Raw genomic sequence first — 19,181 nt, 5'->3', positions numbered from 1 at the left:
TTTTCCTCCTTAGTATCTGTTCAGTGCTAGGCCATTTTCTTCTGAAACTGTAAACTACCCTTGGTGAAATAAATGAAGGTAAAGTTGGAATACAATTTCCTGTACAGAATTATCACCATCGCACACACCAAAACTTCTTGGGCATCTTCTTCTCCCCTGCTCTTTTCCCTCAGTCCTTCCATTGGTCTGGGAAAAAACATTTTTTCCCATCCTTACCACACAAATTACCTGGGAACTGGTGAATTTGTAAAGGAGCAAAAAGGTAAAAACAGGCTGAGAAAGAAAATGCTAATTCAGCCATTTAGATGTTTGTTGAAAATTGGATTTACACAGATGTCCCCCCTAATTCCCCCATTTTCAGCATTACAAAAACCACTGATGCCTCTGAGGTGGATTGATGCTGTTGTGTCTTTATTGCAGGTTCTTTTCAACATCCCCTAGAAAGGGATTTAAAGCTGCTGGTCCTTCTTCGGGCATCTGAAGGGATTTACTGTGATCGTCTGGAGGGTATAAATGTCCACCCGGGGAATATTGGTATGAAACCTGAGTTCTCCTTTCCACAGGAAGCTTATCTTAGCCTGAATAGCCAAATCTGCCACTGTTGAGCCTGTTACTATATTGTACAGGTAAACATCTAACAAAGGTACACACATTTTTTAAGCTGTAATTTAATATTCTCAGATATGTCATCTATAGGAAAAATTTTTATATTTTGAATTTTTGCTCTGATTTTGGGTCCTTTCCTCCTCAAAAAAAAAAAAAATTAAAAAAAGGAGTTTTCACAGATAAGAAAGATTAATAATAGCTGAGTAATTTTTTATATCTTTCATTCCTCAATTTTTACTTAATTTGTTTACTTAGATAATTTTTTTTTAATGATGAATATCATTGTCTGCAATTCTAATTTGAGTCAATGAGACTTCTGTGGTACAATCCCCTTTCTTGCCTGTACATGTGATGGTCATTTTACTTTATTAATGATTTATTGCTAGTTCACTTTGTATTTTGAGTGGAGGCTGTGTGCTGTTTTTACACTTTTCATAAAATACAGAAACATACTTTAATATATATAAAGGTTTCCATATATTTAGTTATTGCTTCAGTTCTTCTCAAATCTGTCTTTCCCTTGACCTTTTAACTCCTCCTTCTGCTTTTTTCCAGGGGTTTATGGACAGGTGCAAATTTATAGTGCTTATCCTAAGATACCTTGGACATATCTGGGAACTAACATTGCCCCTGGAAATGAAAGGTGGTATTTTGCCCCAATATGCTTTCAAATATTAAGTTTTGGCTCATGTTATTATGACTTATGTTAATGTTCCTATGAGTTGTATTATTCTTTTGTTTTGTGATGGGCTCTGTTTAAACTATGTCTAAGTAGAAAAAGAAAAACTATATTACATCTTGCAAGAAAATTGTGCCATGATGGGTAGGTTGAAGCTAGATGATCTTTAAGGTCCTTCCAACACAGATTAATTTTAATTCGAAAGAAATCAAAACTCTAGAGATGAATGAAGCTGAGATTTCCTTTCTTCCTTCCTTCCTCCCTCCCTCCCTCTTCCTTTCTCTTTCTTTTTATAAGAAGATTTATTCTAAAGTGACCAATATCTTGAGGATTATTATGTTAATTTTGTTTTGAGACCTACATTAAAATCTCATCTCTGAACTAAGCAAAACTGAGATATGAACACTGATCTTCAGCATGTTATATCAATCCTTTACCAGGTGGTTTCTGAATGAACATCTTAATTTCTCCTCTTAGAGTCAATGGGTTTTTTTGTATATTTAATTAATGTTAATTGGCTGAAAGAATGTAAAGCTGCCTGTATAGCCTGCAGAGCAAGGTTTCTGTCTGGGCTCAGAGCCTCCCAAGGTATAGAATAATTTTCACTTACCCTTGGAAAAATAGCTTTGAAATGCTACTTTTTCTGTCTCCTGGTGCTGCCCATCCATAAACTTCCACAGCCCTTGCTGCAGACTCATCTTCATCATCACTTACCTGTGATTTCAGTGTGAAGGCTTGGCCCAAATTATCGCCCAGGGCAGGTTAAGTGGAGCTGCCACAGACACTTATTTAGTGAATAGTTGAGAACTTGTCTGCAGAAGGATCTCTCCTGTACATACACTGACCATCGGGTGGGGTGGCACCTGTGAAGTTCTCCCTGAAGCTCTCACTCCTGACCCCCTGTTGCAAAAAATTGCTATTCCCTTTTGCTGTATTTCTTCCAAGTGCTTCATTTTAAACTGAGAGACAGATATTCAAAAAAAAAGAAAATCTATCAGTCCGACCTTACAAAGCCTTGTTGGAAGAGTTCCCGTCTGGGTAGCAGCGAAATATCAGCATTTAGGGAAGGAATTATTTGGAAAATGATTGTAGAATTGGGCAGTGGAAGCACGAAGAGCTCACCAGTAGGATTCATGTGTTGTTAGCACTCAGTTGTGTGTTTAGTGTAGATTAATTGCTTAGGATTGCTGTACAGCTGATGCATTGCTGACTCTGATTCAAACCACACAATGTTAGAATCACCCTCTGGAAATTCTTATTTTTTCCCCTGACTAAGATGAGAGTTCAGAGTAAGCAGATTCTTGACTGAAGTCTGCCAGTTAAACACTGAAATGGATCCAGGCTGGACTTGGGCTGCTGCCCAGAGGTTTTATATGAAATATCATGAGCTGCTAAGATATAAGTGTTTGGAGTTCATTCATACACTCTAAATACAGCACAAAGAGTTGTTTCAATTCTTGAAGCAAAGGAAAAAAAGCTATTTATCATTAAAAGCCTACTGATAGCCAGCTAAGAATTAATGTGGTTACATACAGGAAATAGGCAAGTCAGTGCTAGAATATGAAAGCTGAAAGAAAATGAAAGATGGAGGAAGTGGCTTTTTATTGAAGAAGAGAGAGAAGCTGCTGTATATATGTTTCCAGCATGAATCAGCACTTGAGTTAGGGAAGGACTTATGCTTTCAAAAAGAAGGAGGAAACAAAAAAAAGAAAATCACTTTTTTACTAAAATGAGTATTTCAATAGATTTAAATCTTAGATTTCTTTTTTCTTACAAGAACCATACATCTCTTACAAACCATATTTTCTTTTGCTTACCACTTATTAAACTCCTTTGAAATACAAGAGTCAGAAGAGTTACACTTGGTTCCACAAGATATAAATTATTATTGGAGTGTGTGCCTGGGACTGGATTTAAGATTCAGCTTCTAGTATGGGTTGCACGTGAACTGTCAAAAATCCCAAATACATGCCACAATTATTTTTACTTTGTGTGGTTTTGCTTCCTCTTTGCCGGTGCATTTGTCCTTGAACAATACACAGCTCTCTGTCACCTCAGCACTCTCCTGCTATTTCAGAAGATATCCCGTGCTTTCTCTAAACAACAAAGGAAACCCAAATTTTGGTGGATTTCTCTGAATGCTCACAGGCACCGAAAACTGGAAGTACTCACCTGAAGCCTACTCATCTTTGAAAGAAGTTGTGGAAAGAGATTCTGGAAAAACTTGACAATATCCCCTCAGGACTTTTCTTTCTCTCTGCACTTCTATCACTCTTGACTGCATGTGGGGCATTCTCTGAGTTCACTGAATCCTCTGAATTCAGTCAGAATTTTCCCAATAATTACCCAAGGAGTTTAGATCATCAGCAGCATTCACCCTGTAATAGGACAAAGTGTTTATCAAACATAGATAAACACTGATCAGTATTCATTTTGTTTTCACTAAATGCTTTTATTTTCTTTATGTAAGGTTAAAAATCTCCTGAACTACGAATATAACTTAGAGTATAAAGGGAGATCTTCAGTTCAAGGTTAAAACAGATAAATGTAGGTGTCTGTGCAATGTTTAAAAAGGCACTTCAGCTCCCAATAGTGCCAGCAAAGTTTCAGGTGCTGGGGCCTAGAAGATATTCAGCTACCAAGGGCAGAATTCGGGTACCTAAACAGAGATTTTGGGCCTATGTGAGATGTCTTTGGGCTCATATGAGATGCCTTCAAGTCCCCTTCATGGCTTGCACCAGTGTCTCCAGGAATGCTCCATGAACAAGTCCTATCGCATCTACCAGTTGCAGTCTTAGATATCCTGGAATGTCTCAGACATCAAGAGTACCTCCTTAGGGAATCAAATTCTGCTCAATGTGCCCAATTCAGAGAGCTGATTTCCTTCCACCCACTGCTGACTGCACCAACCAACTCCAGTGGAAGCTTCAATGCCAAGTGCACACACCCACACAACCCTACATATGGTTGTTGTCTAAATCCAAAGCTGACTTTCAGCTCTGTAGACTATTGATGGCACCAAAAATGGTCTGATGTGTCTTTGAGAGGCAACCGGAGCCCTGAAATTCTGTGCTGGAACTGTACATGTTGTTATCAATGGTGTGAAATAGATGTTTTAGGATTAATTTCCTCCCACGTATCTCAGACATCTGTTTTTGCAGAAAGCCCTGAAGGGGCTTTTTCCTCCAGCATAGCCTGTGGATTTTTATTTTCTGAGATCTGTCTGGGCAAAACTTGTTCATTTTTTAGGACATCTGTGAGCATAACTCTCATAATGACATTAAATTTTTATCTTGGCATTACAGGATTTTTGTGGAGGATGAAGTAGATTGGGATCATGGTGGAGATATTGTGATCACCTCCTCCTCCTATGAAGCCCACCAAGCTGAATTAGTTACACTTAAAGAAGTCCATGGTCATAGTATAAGAATTCATGAACACCTTCTGCACAGGCACATTGGTAAGGAATTTTAATTTCCATTTGAATTTTCTTCTGAAACATTGACTTTCCATTTCATATCTCACTGAGGGCAATTCTACTTGCTTGAGGTTTCTTCATGTCTTTCTCCATGTGATTTTTTTTTTCTTACTGTTTCTTACTGAAAACGTGATGTTCAAGATTGCACAGAATAGCTGATTCTAACATGAATTTCTGTGAATGGAATTCATTGAGTGCTGAATCATCTGGGAAACCTTTCTGGTGCTTCTCGTTGAGCTGCTTAACAGAGAGAGAAAGTAAATGATATTGTAAAGGAAAAAGAAATGGAGGGGTTTAGGCCTTTTGCACAATGGTATGTCAAAAACTGAAAAATCTTTTTAAAATAAACTCGTTTTTCAAATTTCAAAATAATTAGATTCATGGGGTTTCAAGTGCAAAAATTTATCAATTCCATGGCATGAAACCAATGTACTCTTAATCTAATATGTAAATAAACATAAAATCTGTATATAGCTCTATTTCTCATGTAGACTGCATGGGGTCTACATTTACTTGGAAAAAGGGATGCAGTGTTGATAATATATTTACTTTTATTTCAGCTAATAAAGTAAATTTATTACCATCTATTTAACAAAAGGAAAAGCATTTTATTAAGAGGTCAAATTCTAGAGCTCCAAACCTAGAATTTTTCCTGTGCGTAGCAGTATTTTTTCAAATTGATTTTATTCAAGCTTGTAGGATCAGAAATTAGGATAATGGATAAAAAGGTCCAGAAATATCATGTTTAAAATGTCTGGTGTTTAAATGGCTGTACCAGTAATCAAAGCTTCACTTGGAACTGAGCCCTGTTCTGCAATTATCCACAGTGTTAGTCAATAGTAGCCTCCATGGCACAGTTTCTTATTACAATTGCATTTTTCAAACAAAAAATGCAGTTCAAAGGATAGCAATACTATACTCTATTTCCATTAGTTTATACATGGCCTTTCCTTTTTTTTTCATGAAAGACAAAACCTGTCAGTCAGTCCTGTGGCCAGAGGATTGTTCTTAATCTATTTTCTTAGCTAATGGAGATGTAATAAATGTATCATGAGGTGAAATTATTGCATACACATTGAGCAATTGTTAGATATAGCTAAAAAAAATAGGACTCAGGGGAGAATGATGAGCAAGGTAAATACTGGGATTCACCTGGGCAAATGGAGGTACTCACAATAAATATTCACACATGAGTTAGTCAATCTCAGCTCCCTTGATAATTAAGAAGAAAAATACATAAAATACATCCTTCTCACTTGTATATCATCTACCCCTAAAGCAGGTGTATAAAATACACAACAAATTCCACTTGAGAATTGCCTATTGCTCTCCATTGTGCATAAAATCAGGTTGGATAACTAAATCATATCTGCAGATGTCTAGAGTCACCTGAGATTAATGCAAGTCAGACAGCTGCATAAACTTGTGCAAAAGTCTCATTTGGAAAGGCACTGAAAAAAGTCTTTGGAAAGACTTTTAGAAAACACACACGAGCAAGTAGTTTTTTAACATTGGCATTATTCTGATCCTAAGGAGAATTCACAGAAATCAACTCTGCAGTGGGCTGAAGAGTAACTCCAGCACACAGAGATTTGAAAAAATGAAGTGTGAGTCTGTTCATTGGTTTGGCACCTACACACCGCAGGGAAAAGGTTTAGTACCTTCTTTTTCTAAAAATGATATATCTGGGTAAAATATAAGCTCACGGTGAATATTTGATGGGCAGGTGGCCTTTCTGGGTTTATGTTGCTGCACGTAGATTGTGCTGGAGGAAAAAACACACCTGAATGTCAGTGCAGATTCTACAGAGGAGCTGTGCATGAGCTGTCAGGCTTTATGTCCCTCAAAGCTCTGGTTTATAGGTATGATAGACACTTATCACATTTTCTCTCCCGACAATCCCCAGGGCGTTCCCATGACACGGAAGACGGGAGGCGCATCCCTTTGGCTGCGGAGGTTGGACTCCTAACACGGAATATACAGATCAAGTCAGATGTGCCTTGTGCTGGGAGGATGATGGTGGGACATTTCACAGGCTCCAGTGGGACAGAGTTTGAAGGTAGTGGAGATTCACTTGTCCCGAGCAACCAGACTGTCCAATTCTGCCCAAGAAAGTGCAGTGCAACAACATGTGCTCTGGAATTCTAAGCAAACAGTGACTGTCACAAAGTATGAAACTGATACTAAATAATATGATATACTAGATATCATAATATATAAAATATATTATTATATACAATACTCTCTATATTATTATATATTACATACATAATAATATAAACTAACTAATGCTAAATATAAACTAATACTACTAATAACTCATAAATATGGAACATATTTTAGGAGGGGTTGCTCTGTGTTTTGTTGGGTTTTACTATGACTTTGTATGTATTTATGAACAATTACCAATTAATACAACACACTGAGAAAGTATCTGTTATTATAAGTCTGAGTGCTGTTAAAATGCTTCCCCTTCTTACCAGTTCTTAGGTAGTCTTTTAAGCTTTTATTTCGCTATGTTTAATCTCACTGCAGGTGTCCTTCAACTTTTAAATATTGAATTTTTGAACTTTGGGCCTCCTCAGCTTTCTGCCATTGAATTCAGGAATACATCCCAAGAGTCGTCGGTGGTGTCATCCAGCATTAATGGCAGCTGTGGAATTGGCATTAAAGCAATCATGAGCAGTGGGATCTTGTTGCAGGATAACATGGTGTTCAATACAGTCGGACCTGGCATTGATTTGGAAGGAAAAAAACACTCTCTCATCAGGAACCTTGTTATTCTGAGCAGGCAGCCAGCGGGTTTATTGCACTGGGTTGCTGGAATCAAGGTGAACCTTGCCATTGGTACCTCCCTCTGTGGCAATGCTGTGGCAGGTTCTGAAAGAATTGGCTTCCATATCAGGGGCCAAGAGTGTTCACTAGATGGAGAATATTGTAGTGAAAATGTGGCACATTCAAATCTCCATGGTGTTCATCTGTACCAGGAAGATGGATTTCAGACCTGCACTAGAATCACAGGTTTTCTATCCTATAAGAATTATGACTATGGTGTCATGTTTCACCTTGGAAGCAGTGTCATCATGGAAAACATGGTGCTGGTGGACAACACCGTGGGTCTCATGCCAGTGGTGCACTGTCTCTCTGCCAGGCAATGCCACACGGGGAGAAGATTCATAGAACTTAGAAAGTTGGTGTTTGTTGCCACAAGCTCAACTTTTGACTGCCTCAGAGACAGGATCCAGCCTCGCTCAGCTGATCCAACAGCCAAGGATCGACCCCCATGCTCCCCGCTGAGAGGCCGTGTTGGGATTTTATGGCCTACGTTTACCACTGTTCCCAGCCGAAGGCCAGAGAACCCTTGGCACAAAACTGGGCATTGTCCAAAAGTTCTGGGACTCATGAAGCTGAAAGGTTGGTGTTACATGTCCACTGGCCAGACTATTCTGTCACTGTTTTTCCTTCCATTTTTCCCGTTGAAATTGCAGCCTTACACTCCCACAAATGGGCATGGTGGAGAAATTGGAGCCTCAGTGGTATTGACAACAGATTTTTACAATTTGATACAGTTTAACAGAAAATATCATTGGGTATTTTTCACTTTCTGAATCTACTGCAGTATAATTGTTGCCCAGAGAAACTGTGGCTGGCCCATCCCTGGAAGTGTTCAAGACCAGGTTGGACGGGGCTTGGAGCAATCTGGGATAGTGGAAGGTGTCCCTGCACATGGCAGGGTGTTGAATTGAGATGAGCTTTAAGATCTCTTCTAACCCAAACCATTCTGTGATTCTATGATAATTATGTCCTGTGCTGATGTATATATTTTACCTCAAACATACCTGCCTTCTGTGCTGCTTTTCCAATCGATTCATCTCTGATCTATAGTTACCTCTATCTGAATAAAGACATCAAGTCTGGGAAGTGAATATCCCACTTTGTATAGAATTTTCGTAGAACATAATAACTACAGCTGCACAGAAACAGTTGTGACCTTTATTGATATAAGGGATTGCACAAGAGGGTTGAAAGTCAGTTATGTATCCAGTATCTTCACTTCAAGTGAATTTTTCAGTCCCCAGAGTAATATTTACATGTAACAGAAGCTGGTTAGCTGGTTGCAGTGATGGGATCTAAATACATCACTGTTTTTCATATCTTTATTCCTCACTGCTACTTATTTTTGCAAGGAAATTCATTATCCTCTTTTTACTGAAGAATAAGAGAGATAGAGGCAGACGTCCTCAGAGTCCCACAGAAAGCTGATGGCCAAATATGGATTTTGTAGCACGAGAGTTCAGTGCCAGAGCCAAGCAAGTTTCGTCAGACCCAGCTCATCTTGTATTAAACTCTGGCAAGTGGAAAAACCATGCAAGGCATGTTGTCATTAAACTGTTTCTTACTGATTCAAATGAAAATGTAATAATCGTTCTTGATTATTCTTTTCTTTGTCAGTTACTATTTTCTTTGATTTCATTTCCTATGGGCATGTTTTGGTTTGTGTCAACTTAAGATATAACTTGACTATGGAACATTCTAAAGACACATGAAGATCTATGAACAATTCTATTAGCCTGATTTAAAAATAACTTGTATAGATATGTATGGGAACAATTTAATATAGATAACATCATAGAAAAAACCCCTTTCTTATCTCTAGTTCTGGCACTCTTTCAAACAGTTTTTCTTGCTTGATCTTCTCTTAATCCCTGGTAGAAGTCACCTTTACTGGTTTTACAAAGAGCTGCTACAGTGAAGACAGGGATGTTTGCATCATGTCCAATGCTGATCATTTAGGCATCATGCCTCTCATCACGGCTCAGACATCAAGGATGTTACATGTCAATGAGAAGGACAAGTTCTACTTTCATCCAACAAGGTAATAGGCTTCATTCTAAACTACATTTTTCAATAGTTTGAGCATAAAAAAACACATACAATTTTGGAACTACCCTCCGCTCATCTCTGCTCTTGTACTGCTCCTTTCTGAGAAAAATGAATGAACTCAGATATCAAACAAACATTAACACAAAAACTCATATCCAGAAAAAAGAGAAATGGAAAAAACAACCCCAAAAAACAACCCAAATTTAGTTTAAGGCAATCTTTTAAAATGTGAGGTTCATATTCCATCAAGGTGCATCTCCAGACCAATCCTCTTGGATTTCCCCTTTTCTTGACATTTGTATAGCAAAACAAGCCTCACATATCCCATTTCTTAAACCTCCCTCCTGAGCATCTCTGACTTCTCGGCCTCAGGCTGCAGAAAATGTCAGGACCCCCAGCAAAAAAACCCTGAGACAGGGAATGTCCTTTTGGTCAGGGAAGCAGAGCTTGATTTGTGCCTGCAGATCACATCAGAAATGTTGATCAGCACTAGGCAGGCTGTGAGATGTCAAATGATTTCCAGAACTGCTCTTGCCCAGGGAGAATATTGTCTGTATGTGGAGGAGTCTGGAGGAGAGAGGGGAGAGCTTCCTCTCTAATCTTAAGTCACTGCTGGTTGCAGTGGTTTAAACATACCCCATCCAGTGGAAACCACATGCCTATTTATTTATTACAATCACCCAACACGATACAGAGGCTATGTCAGGAAAGCCTTGAAGTAGCAAAAAATTTCCAGTGTGGACTCCACTTGCCAGTCAAAAATAATTGGAGGTGTCCCACACTGCTATGTTTAGAGCCCCTCCAGCCTTCTGCCAGAATTTTTTACTTTATTCTATATTTTTACTTTTTGCTCTGGGCATTAGTTTGCGTGTAGATTTCTGAGCCCTGTCCAGCTTGTCAGCTCCCATTATGTTCCACTCTTGTATCCATCCCACAATATTACGCTATTAGTGAGTTGCTGAATCCAGTGTGAGAGCTGGTGGTTTTTCAAATGTGATGAATGCATGTGGATTACTGAATGCCTCCTTAGTAGTCTACTGAACCTCTGAGGGTGATTACACCTCTCAGTGCTCCTCATGCAATATTTGCATGTATTTATTTATACTACCTTTGCAATTGCTGAGCTTGTTCCAGGCTGTAGCTGCAATTGTTCTGCTTCAGCATCCTGAAGGGATACCTTGATGGATATGTACTGTCAAAGAGAAGGTGAGCACTGCCTTGGAGCAGGAGAGGAAATAGAAACATCAGGGAATACAGCAAATCCATTACATATTTGTCTTGTCTCACTGGTATACCTAACCAGCAGAAATTCTGGAGCTTCTGAGAGATGGTCAAGAACTGAACAGCTGTCAGGATCAGAGGAGCTGTGTTTGTTCTCCACCTCTTTTGAGCTGGGCTGACTGGGGGAGTTGGCCTTTTTTGTTCCTCTGCCATTACTGAAGATCTCTGCCTATATCTCTTTGCTGCATTCAAGGTATCAGTAACTGGGTTTTCCCAACCCAAGACCAAGAAATTTTAAATTTTCTTCAAGTTTTGATGTGAATCCCTGCAGCAAGCTGAAAATGTTTCCATGGACTTTACTAATTTACAAGGCATTGTATCTTATTGAATTCTGTCATGGGAGTGAGATGTCCAGTTAACTAGTTCCTTTAAGCTGTGTTAAACCTTTAGACAAAATGCAGTTAAAGGCACTTTACATTCTCAATATGTGATTCAGCTCACTACACTTCAGTGATCCAAAATTTAGGCATGTAATGTAAACAAGACACTAATCTCCTTCTTGAGTCAATATAGACCCTTATTTAGGACATGATTCATTTCAGCTGTCCTATATATGTGTCAGGTGAGGTGAGTTACCCTCAATAAACCTCTCCTGTTGCAGGTATATCCCTGTGTGGAAACCAGTCTTTAAGGACCTACATAGAAATTTATAGGCTTTTCTGGCTGTTTCAAGCCATTAAAAATAACATTACCTTTCTTGCCTATCAGTGTACAAACCTCTGAAGACACCGTGTTCCCTGAAAAGAAATGCAAAGGCTCAAGGAAGGCCCTTTTCAAGGATTTGGATGGAAGCATCCTGGACCTAGAACCGCCTGTTTCCGTGTTCCCAAAGTCAGAATTTGAATGGACACAGTTCTACTCACAAGCTGGTAAGTGCCTGTGCTGACTGGAGTGTTTGCAAAGTCAGGCAGACGTTTAACCCGTAAGACGTCAATTACCTCAGGCTTTCACTGAGATCTATGGCTGAGGTTGAGATGATGCTGGTCCCAGCTTGTGTGGTCCCTCTCCAGGATGGGTGTGGTGAATTACACGGTGGAAGTCTGGGATGACTCAGCGTGCAGCTCTGTGTCCACCAGTGCCTTCTTCCAGAATCACGTCACTGGGAATCCTCAGCCCCTTTAGGGTTAAATTTGCTAGATTAGATGTTAGACAGAATTTCTTCCCTGTGAGGGTGGTGAGGCCTTGGCACAGGTTGCCCAAAAAGCTGTGGCTGCCTCATCCCTGGAAGTGTTCAAGACTAGGTTGGAATCTGGTTTAGTGGAAGGTGTCCCTGCACATGACAGGGGGTTTGGAATGAGATGGTCTTTAAGGTCCCTTCCAACCCAAACCATTCCATGATTCGATGATTCTATCTGCCCCTTGCAAAGTCCTCTGAGAGCACTAAGGGACATATGCCGTGGAAACGCTATGTTACTGCAAAATAATACCAATAGCTGGCCCAGCCAGGATTTCCATCCATATCCCACTGAGGAGATAATCAAGTTGAAAACCCAATCCAGAAGTTTAAAGACCCCTCTCTCTGGTTTAAAAAGGCCCATTCTGCTCAGTAACCACTTTCTGAAGGTTCACACAGCAAGGCTCCATTCTCATCCTGATTAAAACTCTGCTCTCTGATTCCAAATAAACTCTTTAATTACAATTAAAGTTTCCTGTGCCTGCTGCTCCTGGCAGCCATTTTGCTGAAGAGGAGCATCGTTTGTGACTCCAACAGTATGGGAGGCTGATGGAAGGGACTCTAATTAATCCTGTTTCCCTTCCCACTCTAAAACTGATTAAACACAAGAAGAACTTTAATCTTTAAATAAAATGTCTGATGTGTAAGGTTTTTCCTCCAAGGATCCCGCTCTGGCTGGCTGCTTACAGGGTTGATTAATGTGTTGTCTAGATGCAAACACTGATTTTTACTGTACCTTTTCCACCCTAATTATGAATTACATGCAAGCACTAATGCCCTAGCACTATTACCACTTAGCACCTGCATATTAATGCATACATTTGCATACAGAACCTGGGTTTTATTCAGACTGCCACCATTTTTAGCACATCCTGGCACACAATCACAGGCGTGCGAGGAATCCCCACCATTTAAAGTGCACTGACAATGCAACCTGCACTCCACAGGGTTTATCTCCTTGTGTAATGGAGGCAACAGCATATGGTAAATGCCTCCTGCCTCTGAGGCTATAACAAAATTGCCTTGTTTTCTACTTGCTGCCCAAATCTAAATGGGGACTTTTCCCCCCTCCCTTCACAATTGTGTGTTAAATTCCTCTGTGTTTCTCATTCTGACCTGAGGTTCCTTTCATCTCGAGGTTGACATTTGGAGAGGCACAGCTTGATGAGAAGGTGAATTCATGATCGTCTTCTTCCCTTCTCTAACCCCTCCTCCTCCTTCTTGAAAGTTGCAGCACCGAGAAAAGCAGGCTCCCACACTAGACAAACTGGAGAAAAAGCTCAGCTTTCCTGCTCCCACTGGTCTTTTGCCAGCAGGACCAGGGAAATCATCCTCCTTCTGTGCTCAACACTGGTGACACCCCCTCTCAAGTCCTGTGTTCAGTTTTGGGCCCCTCACTACAAGACATTGAGATGCTGGAGTGTGTCCAGAGAAGGGCAATGGAGCTGGGGAAGGTTCTGGAACACAAGTCCTATGAGGAGCAGGTGAAGGAGCTGGGGTTCTTCAGTCTGGAGAAAGGGAGGCTCAGGGGAAATCTTCTCACTCTCTACAACTTCTGACAGGAGGTTGTAATGAGGTGGGGGCCAGCCTCTTCTCCCAGGAAACTAGTGGTAAGTCAAGGGGAAATGGCCTCGAATTTCACCAGTGGAAGTTCAGGTTGGATATTAGGAACAATTTCTTCCCAGAAAGGGTGTTCAGGCATTGGAATGGGCTGTCTAGGGCAGTTGTGAAATCACCATCCCTGGAGCCATCCAAAAAACTCAAGTAGATGTGGCACTTAGAGGTACGGTTTAATGAGCATGATGGTGTTCGTTCAAAGGCTGGGTTTGATAATCTTGGAGGTCTTTTCCAACCTTAATGATTCTGTGATTCTGTGGGGCCAGATTCCCCCTTGGTGTGACAATGCTAAAAGGCCAGTGAAGATGGTGAGTTTATAGAATCATAAAATCATAAAATGGTTTGAATTGGAAGGGACCTTCCTGCCAAGGGGGTTGGAACTACAAAATCTTTAAGGTCACTTCCAAACCAAACCATTCTATGATTCTATGATACACACACACACACACATATATATATATATATATATATATATATATATTAATTTTAAACTTCCAGTTTGGAGTAGCAGCTTGAAGTTAGTGTCCCTCAGCCATTTCTAGGTATTCTGATCACTCCAGGGAAGCAAACCAAAACACTCAATACACTTCAGGGAGGCAAAAACCAGAAAGATATTTCATCAGAATCAGGAATACATGAGAACCATAACTAGGGCACAGGGGATCATTCAGAATGATATCAATGCTCCTGAATTCACATGATGTCTTTTATTGAAGATGCAATCAATATAGAATTTATGTAATATATAATTTGTATATCTCTTTTTTTTTTACTTTGTTTTTCTGTGTTCCTGATCTTTTACCTGCTGCATCAGCTCTTTGCTCGTTGAGCAGGTTTTTTTATTGTGGCTTTCTGTAGAAGAAGAGTTGGTCATGTCAAACTGAATTTTTAGTTTTCTGGATGAACCACAGAATCCATAAAGAAAACAAAACAGGAGGGAACAGATCCAAGATTTTTGTTGCTATTATTATTCCTACTGAAAGAAAAAAGGACCAACAACAAAAGTGAGTTTGAGTCAAACAAAGCATAATTAGTACTTTTTGCTCTTTTTTTTTCTTTTAAATACAATGCTGCAAAAGTTTAGAATTAAATGTTTTCCAACACCCTCCTTCCTAAATCATTTATGAGGAACTTTCAAAATACCATTTTTCAAATTATCCAAAACAATTTAATGAGTTTAACATGAATTTGTAATTATTTTAATCTCTTTGAGCTGCCATTTTTGGATGACAAAATGTTTTTCTCTTAAAACTCATGTCTATACTAAACCTTTTACAAAAGAGCTTGGGGCCAAGCCTGGAGCACTAAATGGTTCCACGGTACAGGAAATACCAGAATCATAAGCTATACAGCAGAATGAGCTACAAACATGAGTGTGTCTTGCTGAGGAATTAAGGATAAGTGAACAGTTTGTGTATTCTACTGATTTTGTGTCCAGGTTAAAACTCCTACTCCACAAAGGAGAGCTGATACCACAATCATTGTGTAGTTAAAGGTTCAGCCATTTGCTTGTTATCTGCAATATTTATAAGACTCTGTTATCATAGTTCCTCACATCTGTAATCTGACAAGAGACATTGAAGTTCTTTGTCTTCCCTTGGTGGAAATGTAGCTGAGGACAAGAGGCTGGTAGAAAATCCATCTGTTCCCACTTCCATTGCCTCCACTGTCATCATAGAGCCATAGAATAATATAATGGTTTGGGTTGGAAGGGACCTTAAAGCTCATCTCATTCCATCCCCCCTGCCAAGGGCAGGGACACCTTCCACTAGAGTTCACTAATCTCCTCTCTAGTGTGCAAAGAGGGATTGACCCATTAAAGGCAGAAATTAGGTGAGTACTTCACAGCATCTGAGAGATGAAACCAAGCCTTTCAAGTTTTAGTCTAGAGCCTGCAGACATAACTTTTCTTCCTGCTGGCAGATACATTCTAGGCATTTTTTAAAGCAATTAGGGCTGAATAATCAAAGAATCATAGAACAGACCAGTCTGTAAGGGACCTCAAGAACTCATCTGGTCCACATTTATGTGGGAAAGAGAAATTATCTACCACCCTGTCTGACTGCATCTTGAAAACCTCCACTGATGGAGACTCTGCCACATCCCTGGGGAGGTTGTTCCAATGAATCATAGTCATAGAATAGTTTGGATTGAAAGAGACCTTAAAACTCACTCAGTTCCAACCCCCTGCCATAGGCCTTCCACTAGACTTCCAACCTTCCACTAGACCAGGTTGCTCAGAGGCCCATCCAGCCCAGCCTTGAACACTTCCAGGGATGAGGTGTCTACAATATCCAGTGGTTGTTCTCACTGTAAAAGAAAAGTTATTTGCTATATTGAGGCAAGACCTTTCCTGGTGCAAATAGTACTTGTTGCCCCTTGTCTTCTCCATGTGTCTACTAGTGCAAAGAAACCCTTCATCCTCTTTGCAGCTTCCCTTTAAATACTGGAATACTGGGATGGGATCTACCCTGAGCCTTGTCTCCTCCAGGGAGAACAGAAGGAACTCCCTCAGCCTTTCCTCACAGGTCCTCAGCCCTTTAATCATCTTTGTGGCCCTCCTTCAGATCCTCTCCAGTTCTAATGTACTGAGGGATTATGAAGTTCTGAGCTGTAGGGTGTAGCTATCATGTAATTTGTTCTTCCTGTTGTTAACGTGCTCCTTGCATTCCCTGTGAATAATTGCATTTATTTTCTACTCTACACTAGTCAAACCTGACACCTCCTTGTAAGTTCTTTGGATACAGTAGAAATATAAGTGATTTTTATGTCTGTAATGCCTGATATCCCTGTGGGATAGACATATATTTCAATGCTATTTGCCCAGGCAGAGAAGAGAATCTGTGACTTGCCCACGATCAGTCATTGAATTAAAGCAATTTGATGCCCCAAACCAGCCAGACTCTGAACCTAAAAGCACCCCACCCTGTTCAGGCAAGCTGAAGAGTACAGTTGCATTGACTAGGACCATCCAAAAGTGTATTTTACATACTATTTTTTATAAAGAAAAACCTGTCTGGACTATTTTTTGGAACTTTACAGAACATTTAAATTCTGCTTGTGATTTTAAACAAAAAAACCCCAATCTTTCCCCCAGTTATTCTTAAAAAAATATGAAGGAATGTTTTACTTTTAAAAAGATTGACTCAGCTTTAGTGCGAATCTGTTGGTGAGAGGATTAGTGTGTTGTGGGTAGTTGAACTTTTTATCTCAGATGGCTGAGATTATGGGGGGTTTTTTGTGTCCTTTTCAATCTAGACAAATCCAAAGCTGTGAAGTTGCTCAATAGTCTTGCATCTCTCTAGAGGTGATCAGTAAATTTTCTAGATCATAAAAGAAAAAGTATTTCATATGTAAATGCTTGTCTGAAGCATCTCACACAGGTATTTAACATTTTATATCAACAACTATTACAAAAAACTGTTTGAAAGGTCACATAACATTGAAGTTAAAGGTCCTAAATGAATATGCAGAAGTTTGTTGGTTTCATCAGAAATAAGATAAAGTGTCAGATTTTGGTATGAACAGTCCAAAATAACTGGGGATACGGGTCAAGGATTTTTGTACAATTTTCTTTCTTCTGGTATTTTTAATTATTGACTAAAAATCTTAAGTAATAGTTAAGGAAGTGTAGAATTTTGACACCCAGGCTGCCAGTATCAGTTAGGGCTAAAGCTGGGTGAAAATGTTGCACCATCAATATTTAATATTCTAAGGACTATGATTAGTCACATCTGCTATACATAATCATGTGTAGTAATTAAAGATGTTTGAGAAGCGAATGCAGGTTTGGTAAATTTGCAAGGAATGTAACATATGCAATATTGGCCTGAAACATTTATTGTTTTCCTCTGGAGCTTTTTTTGTTGTTATTCACAGATAGAAATTTGCTTTTTCTGCAATGAATGGCCCATGTAAGATGCATTAAAAGTAACAATGTAGGACATTAAAAGAGCTGTTACTAAGCTATTGTTTTATAACCCCCAAGCCTAATATGATCAGAAAATGCTTGTAACTCTTACTTAATTTTCCTGAAAATGTTTCCCTGGTAAAGATTTCAGCAGACCTTGATTAAGTGGAGACCAAAGTCAAGGACAAAATTGGGAGGATTTTTTTATGCCTGTGAGAGAACTAAGTTTGAAGTAATCCAAAGGGGAAACCTGCTATTTATATGTATTTGATATCCGTATGGTGGCTCATCAGGGAGGAGGTGGTTGAACCTGCTGAATTAAAGAATCAGCTGTGCTAACTGAGAGCAGCGTGGCAGAGTGAGGGACATCTCTCTGGGGGGAGAATTCACCAGTTGGGAAAGAAGAAAAGGCAAGGAAGAATGGCTTTAAATTTACAGAGGACAGGTTTAGATTATATTAGGACGAAATTCTTCCTTGTGAGGGTGGTGAGACCCTGGCACAGGTTGCCCAGAGAAGCTGTGGCTGTCCCATCCCTAGAACTGTTCAAGGCCAGGTTGGACAGGGCTTGGAGCAACCTGGCCTAGTGAAAGGTGTCCTTGCTTTGGCAGGGGGTGGAATGAGATGATCTTTAAGATCCCTTCCTACTCAAACCATTCTGTGACACTGTAATATGGATACCTTCATGAAATTGTACCTTAGGGGACAGATTTGCCCAGGAAAAACACTCTTCTGCATGATTTGTTTTGGTAAATCACAGAGAAATTGCGCAGAGTTGGGGATCCAGCAAACTAGGTCAGCACTGGGGATGATGTGGCCATACCACATTTCCATTTTGAAATGCTATAAATTGCTTTCCCTCAAACTCTTCTGCATTTCAGACTCTAACAAATAGCTATTTTCCTTTTTCAGGGATGCTTTTCCCTTAATTCTGAAGCTAGGATATAAGATGGATGGTATTGTTCATTGTCCATGTGATCAACATAAAGAAATGCATATATACACATACATGTATATATATATATGTACATGTACAATTGTATAAGCCTATCAAACTTTATCTTCTTGTTCCCATGAAGGGTATCAAATGCTTTTCTTGTGATGAATCCAAAAATACCTTGGGCAAACCCATCCATTTTTCACGTTTATTGCTATAAATGGAATTTAGCTTTTTATGCCACCCTTTCTACTTCTTCTCTAAATTCCCCAGGTTCTTTCAAACAGGCATGCACTGGTGTTCAGCTGCATAAAATGTAAAATATGTGTACATATCTATTAGGAATGATTATCCAAATGAAATTTGGAAAAACTGATTAGGAAGTCAGGCCCCTGACAGTGGGAGATAACCTTGCCCCTTAGGATAGCAATCCTTTTTGAAGATGTGCCAGCAAATAGTTTGTGCCTACAATTGCTATCAGAAATTTTTGGCTTCTCCTTTTAGCCTTAATCCCTGAGGATAAAAGAGCAGGTTTGTCATTTTCCAAACTCAACTCCTGTATTCCAGAAGCTATTCAGAGAAATGGCACCATTTTAAGAGTTTGTGAAATTTCGGAG

General features: G+C 39.6%; 1 protein-coding gene across 9 annotated transcripts in view; it reads left to right on the top strand.

Annotated features, from left to right (window-relative positions):
* The window catches only part of PKHD1 (PKHD1 ciliary IPT domain containing fibrocystin/polyductin), a 258,573-nt gene that overhangs the window by 176,331 nt on the left and 63,061 nt on the right, over nucleotides 1-19,181 (top strand). For 7 of the 9 annotated variants that reach the window (XM_032683659.1, XM_032683658.1, XM_032683661.1 and 4 more), the window contains 7 exons: nucleotides 421-534; nucleotides 1,162-1,249; nucleotides 4,591-4,745; nucleotides 6,670-6,822; nucleotides 7,299-8,177; nucleotides 9,477-9,639; nucleotides 11,637-11,797. In XM_032683659.1, coding sequence (XP_032539550.1) covers nucleotides 421-534; nucleotides 1,162-1,249; nucleotides 4,591-4,745; nucleotides 6,670-6,822; nucleotides 7,299-8,177; nucleotides 9,477-9,639; nucleotides 11,637-11,797 — 1,713 coding nt within the window. The remainder of the gene's footprint in view (nucleotides 1-420; nucleotides 535-1,161; nucleotides 1,250-4,590; nucleotides 4,746-6,669; nucleotides 6,823-7,298; nucleotides 8,178-9,476; nucleotides 9,640-11,636; nucleotides 11,798-19,181) is intronic. The other 2 variants (XR_004356231.1, XR_004356232.1) reach the window with 1 other exon arrangement.

This window comes from Chiroxiphia lanceolata, chromosome 3 (assembly GCF_009829145.1).
Source record: "Chiroxiphia lanceolata isolate bChiLan1 chromosome 3, bChiLan1.pri, whole genome shotgun sequence".
In the NCBI taxonomy this organism is placed as follows: Eukaryota; Metazoa; Chordata; class Aves; order Passeriformes; family Pipridae; genus Chiroxiphia; species Chiroxiphia lanceolata.
The sequence above is the reverse complement of the archived record's forward strand: the minus strand, read 5'-3'. Positions and strand labels throughout refer to the sequence as shown.